Here is a 6,068-nt window from a genome sequence, read left to right on the forward strand (position 1 = left end):
TATCGGTTAGCAGGCAATATACAAAAGGCAACGCAGCCAACAAGATTGGGCAAAGTCGCTGCGCAGACTTAACCGCACCACACAGTAGTGTCCCGAGTTTATTGACAGACAATGAGGCCCAATCTCAACTCCAAAGGGAGGGAGGGAGGGAAAAAATCAAATCGTAACCACACTAATATATAGAGAGCTAACTGCGCTGAACAACAGAACATAAGTGATAATAGTTTTCACACGCTTTTATAGCTAGACAAATGTCTGCTGGCATAGCCAGTCGGAAGAGCTGTACTACGAGAGAACTTAGTGTTACACATGCCAACTCTTAGCCGTGAATAGCCAGCTTTGAAAAAAGCACCAATGCCGTGGATCGTACTAGCCTGCTAGAGACAACAAAGCTGCGAAGTTCGAAGCAAAAATACAATAAATCCTTAGTGTTTGCTGACCTTGGCAACTAGACAGCACAAACGCTACATTGAAAACAGAGCCGCCATAAAAGGGTTACAGATAGTATTGTCACGATCCATTAACTACATTTTACTTGCGTGACAGTAAAATTGCCTTTAAAATTTTCTTTTCTTTTGTAAGTTTAAGTCAGTGATGTTTCTAAGGATAAAACCACACTTGACCATTCTTTAACACCCCCACTCCCACATTTTGTGTGTTCACACACAAATGGCCACCATTAAATTGCTGTGTTATGGTTGCTTTTTTTCTCGTGTGAAAGTGGTAAAACCTGCATTTGCCGTCAGTTACATGTAAATTAAAAACTAATTATTCATGCACATTCTATGGTGTTGGAATGTGTTGCTCAGTTGTAATCCCTTGGCAACTGTGTAAAAGTTGAACTCAACTCCTGTGATTTTCTCATTACTACCAGAGTTCAGATCTCATGTCCATCCTATAAGGCCATCCTCTTTTTTTCTCTGTTTAGTGTTGTCCGGCTGACCCAAATTTTTAGCATTTTCAAAAACAAAAAGTAATAGTTAAACCATTTTTCACTTTAAATAACATTCTTTCAATCTGAAAAATGAACATAGTAACAGCATAGAGGAAAACACGTTGTCTTAATTTTACAATAACGTTAACCAACTTTTCTGCCATATATTGATTTTGGGTTCATGTCTTGTTTCCAGGCTGGGGTACCAGGCCTCCTATTCCAAGACTTATTGTGACTTTATTTAGGCTTTATATACATATATATATTTTTTTCTCGATCAGACCAACCCAATACCAGAAAACTGATTTGACATAATTTAAACCAAAAAAAGAGGAGGGGAGGGGGGGGGGGAGGGAAGGGGTGGATGGCCTAATACAGTAAAGTGCTGTTGAAATTAAATTATTGGGGTTTACATATGATAACTGGAGGAGGAAGTGTGGCCCAGTGGTTAGGGTGCATGCCTTGAGAGGTTAGGGTTAGGTGTATATTACAGAAATAGGAAATTTTTGCATACAGGCCATTACAAAAAAAGATAGAACCAGTAGTGGTATCTCTGGATGTGATGCCAAAGCATCTACTATGACAATGTAATTAAGAATGTGGCCAGATCACTTATACTACATTGTATCACCTGGCTGTCAGATACCAGTTTCCCCCTCTAAAGGCACTGAGGGAGATCCTTTCCTAGTGCTAGCTCTGTTCCTTCTTAGTGTTCATTTGGCCATGAAGAATATACATTTGACAATAAAGTCATTTATTTCTTCCATGTGACTTTTTGCACTCACATTGGAGTAAAAACAACACCAGACAATTTGCACTATCCTGGAATGATGCAACCAAAATAATTTCTTTGCCAGGTGAACCAGCCATTGTTACTGTATGTATGCACCAAAAATGGAATGTACAATCCAGACAAAACTTATGAGATGTTTTTAATTGTATGTGTACATTTCAAAGAATCCAAACTACAATAATTTTTGGTCAAAAATAAGAAAGGCGTAACATGACATCATTGTAAACAAAACCACAAAAACTGCACCCAACACTTCCAAACAATTAACGTTATCACTTAATGCCTACCAACAAAGATTGCTATAGACTTCAAGCCTCAACCACAAAGACCTACCCAAACATGTCCCACATTACAGCCATAGAAAGGCCCCACTCTTCCCTTAAACTTATTCAAGACTCTCATTGCACAAACTGAAAGAGAAGGGATTGCTCTTATGCGACTAGTTGAAACACTCGACAGATACCACAGAGAGGGTTCCAAATGCTGCCAGTACTCAATTTACCCAACGAATCAACTAGTACCAACAGAAGCAATGGTTTTTACAATTTTAGCATTAAAAATTAAGAAATCTTTGATTTGAGTAAAATCGTGTACATACAAAATTTAAATCAAAGGTTTCAACGAGGTATAGACCACACTCAGTTATCATAAATGGCTGAATACATGGGTGGCTGTATCTAAAGGCTCAGTTTAGAGGAATGCCTTATTTTGTCCAATCCAATGGGGTTAGTGTTAGCCAAGTGAGACTACATCTATCTATCTATGTAACAATGAACAGCTCACACCAAAACTTCAGTATTTTTGTGAAAGTCATCACTAACAAGCAGCTATGTGCAGAGCTTTGTTCTTCCAAAAATAAGGTCTTAATCTACTTCCTCAATGGTAGGCCCTCCTGATGATCCAGATGTAGGAGCCCCACCCTCCTGGGTAAAGCTCCCAGACCCTGGAGTGGCACCGCCGGCACTCTGATACAGCTTAGTAATAATTGGATTACAGATACTCTCAAGCTCCTTCTGCCGTCTCTCATACAATTCCTTGCTTGCGTCAGGTTGAGTATCCAGCCAGCTCACCACTTCATTGCACTTGTCAAGTATCAATTTTTGGTCACTTTCTGAAATCTTGTCCTTCACCTGCAAAGTTTAAAAGCCTTTCGTTGCATGGAGAAGGAGACGTTAATCTTCACAGATGCTTACCGGATTGTTTTGAAATTGGCTTTGACAAAGGGCTAACACTCAAAACATCACCTTACAAATCTTTGTTACGGTGGTTAGTAATTTACTTTTCTTGAAGCTTGTTTGATAAAACCAAATTTTCATGTTTTGTTCAAAAACTTGAATCTCAAATGTCATAAAAAAACTAAATATTATTGATTTTTATGTATATGCTTTACTACTGTGCACTCTTGGCAGTTCACCATTTCTTTCCTGTGACATCAAAGAAGCCCTAAAGGCATTTACACACCCGCTGAATTTTTGTTGAACCATTCCCATAAAAGTTTCTTAAATAATAACTAAACTTATCTCTCTCCGATAATATTCGCTACTTTCATCAGCATTAATTTTGTGAACCAACACTCACCTTGTCATCTTCCACTGTGCTTTTCATGTGATAAGCATAACTCTCCAATGAATTCTTGGCCTGAATTTTGTCACGTTGAGCATCGTCGTCTGCTTTGTACCTCTCTGCTTCACGCACCATACGATCAATATCATCCTTGGAGAGTCGTCCCTTGTCATTAGTAATGGTGATTTTGTTTTCACGTCCTGTGCTCTTGTCTACCGCTGAAACGTTAAGGATGCCATTTGCATCTATGTCATAGGTGACTTCAATCTGTGGCACTCCACGAGGAGCAGGTGGGATGCCAGACAGCTCAAACTTTCCCAAAAGGTTGTTGCTTGTGGTCATTCCTCTTTCTCCTTCAAACACCTAAATACAAATACAGTAAGGTAAAAAGTCAGTTCCACATGTACCTACCTATTCAGTAGTTATAGAGGGATCAGACATTAGCTGTGGTCATACTACAGACCTTATACCAAGTGAAACTTTAATAATTTTTTACAGTAAACTGAATTTTCCCAGTGCGCTAGATTTTCCCAAGATACCAGTGAAAGTTTATCCTCTGCAGCTTGCATATATCTCAAGAATGACAGTTTTGCTTGACAACCAACCCCAAAGCATTAGCTAGGGAAAATTGAAAACCTGAGGTAGAAAATCAATGAACACTCATTGTCAGAGATATGAGGAAAGAACTTGACACCACATTATGTGAATTGACACTCGTTAAATTTGCTAGTAAGTTTGAACAGGATGTAGTAATTTAAAGCTAGATTGCCAGTATCTTTGATTAGGGATTAAAAAGAATTTTCTTCTTGTAGATGCTATTTAAAACAGATTTTCAACGAAGGATTTTATTTCCAATGGGTATTTTATCCAACTGTCAGTGAGGTAGAAGCCAAAATGTATCAGCTGATCAATCTAAAATACATTTAAATTATGTACTTCAATGTACCGTTGCACCAATGAACATAAAGTCTGTGTGACAACCTTAGGGGAAGATGTCATTTGTGTGACCTTTCCAGATTTTCTCACCCAGTTAAAATGAAATCTGTTGCTGGTTGTACACAAGACTCAAGGCCATAAAATAGAGAGATCAAAATAGTTCTTGAAACATTGAGTGCACTTTAGGTGGGTGGGTGCTTGGAAACCAGCTGCAATATTTGACGAAATAACCAAACATATAGCCGTAAAAAGTAAATTTCAATGCATGTTAAGGGTTAGCTTCAGTCCTTTAGCTGACAATTACCTGGATGAGTACACTGGTCTGGTTATCAGAGTATGTTGTAAAGGTTTGTGTTTGTTTCGTGGGTATAGTTGTGTTACGCTTGATCAGGACTGTCATCACCCCACCAGCAGTCTCAATCCCAAGAGACAAGGGTGTCACATCCAAAAGGAGTAAATCCTGGACCTCACTACTCTTGTCGCCATGAAGAATGGCAGCTTGAACAGCAGCCCCATACGCCACAGCTTCGTCTGGGTTAATGCTCTTATTCAGCTCTTTGTTGTCAAAAAACTTCTGCAAATGTTCCTGGATCTTTGGAATTCTTGTTGAACCTCCCACTAAAACAACCTCGTCAACCTCTTTCTTGCTTAGACCAGCATCGCTCAGAGCCTGCTGAACTGGCTTTAAGGTGCCCCTAAAGTAATCATTATTCAAATCCTCAAACTTTGCACGGCTAAGTGTAGTGTAAAAGTCAATCCCCTCAAAGAGGGAATCTATTTCGATGCTGCTGCTTGCACTGGAAGACAGGGTTCTCTTTGCCCGTTCACAAGCTGTGCGCAACCTGCGCAATGCACGTTTGTTTGATGACAAGTCTTTTTTGTACTTTTTCTTGAAATCTTCAACAAAGAAGTTCACAACATTATTGTCAAAGTCCTCTCCTCCCAAATGTGTGTCACCTGCTGTTGACTTGACTTCAAAGATTCCTTCTTCAATGCTCAGAATGGATACATCAAATGTCCCTCCTCCAAGATCAAAGATGAGAACATTGCGCTCAGAGCCAACTTTCTTGTCAAGACCATAAGCAATAGCAGCAGCAGTTGGTTCATTGATAATGCGGAGGACATTCAGGCCAGCAATCACACCTAGACAACAAGAAATAAGTTCGACCACAAAAAAATTAGATGTCATCACATTTTAGATCAGACCGTTACACAATTAAAAAATTGTAGGGTCGCAGCCAGGATGAGTTAGGATAACAACTTGCGATAAAAGCTTAATATTTTTAGCCAGAGAACGTCCATTCAAGTTTGTTACAAACTACAAACTCCTTTACGCTGTCAATCTATATTATCTATGCTTATCTTAGGTGTGAGTCAAGGCTAGTGGCTCTTCCCATACCCAACTACCACAGCAGTCCCCCTACCCACATCCCAACAGAGACATTACCAGCATCTTTGGTGGCCTGACGCTGAGAGTCATTAAAGTAGGCAGGCACGGTAACAACAGCATCTGTTATTGTTTTTCCAAGATAGCCTTCTGCTACTTCTTTCATCTTTGTTAACACCATGGAGGAAATCTGTCAGGATGAGTTAATATGAAATCGGAAGATTATTTATAATGGCGTAAAAAAGAAAATTAGCTGCCCCTTTTGTCTTTAATTAAGCTTTCAAAGAGGCTGACTGAAGTTGAAGACAACCTGAAGGCTCCTATTTCTTTGGCTTCTAGCATAACTTACGGCAAGGGTGGGCACTACTCCAATCCTCTTGCATGCACAACTTGGACCCAGTACTACTTGTACTCGTTACACCCAGCAAATAGTTTTTTTTACCAGTTGATGTTCC

General features: G+C 39.4%; 1 protein-coding gene across 2 annotated transcripts in view; it reads right to left on the bottom strand.

The window, feature by feature from the left end:
• Positions 1–1,849: 1,849 nt before the first annotated feature.
• The window catches only part of LOC138048964 (heat shock cognate 71 kDa protein-like), an 8,496-nt gene continuing 4,277 nt past the window's right edge, over positions 1,850–6,068 (bottom strand). For both annotated transcript variants that reach the window (XM_068895033.1, XM_068895034.1), the window contains 4 exons: positions 5,674–5,803; positions 4,531–5,369; positions 3,306–3,653; positions 1,850–2,857 (listed from right to left, as the gene is read on the bottom strand). In XM_068895033.1, the coding sequence (XP_068751134.1) occupies positions 2,591–2,857; positions 3,306–3,653; positions 4,531–5,369; positions 5,674–5,803 (1,584 nt within the window). In that variant the 3' untranslated portion in view covers positions 1,850–2,590. The remainder of the gene's footprint in view (positions 2,858–3,305; positions 3,654–4,530; positions 5,370–5,673; positions 5,804–6,068) is intronic.

The sequence above is a fragment of the Montipora capricornis genome, chromosome 5 (assembly GCF_036669925.1).
Source record: "Montipora capricornis isolate CH-2021 chromosome 5, ASM3666992v2, whole genome shotgun sequence".
NCBI lineage: Eukaryota > Metazoa > Cnidaria > Anthozoa > Scleractinia > Acroporidae > Montipora > Montipora capricornis.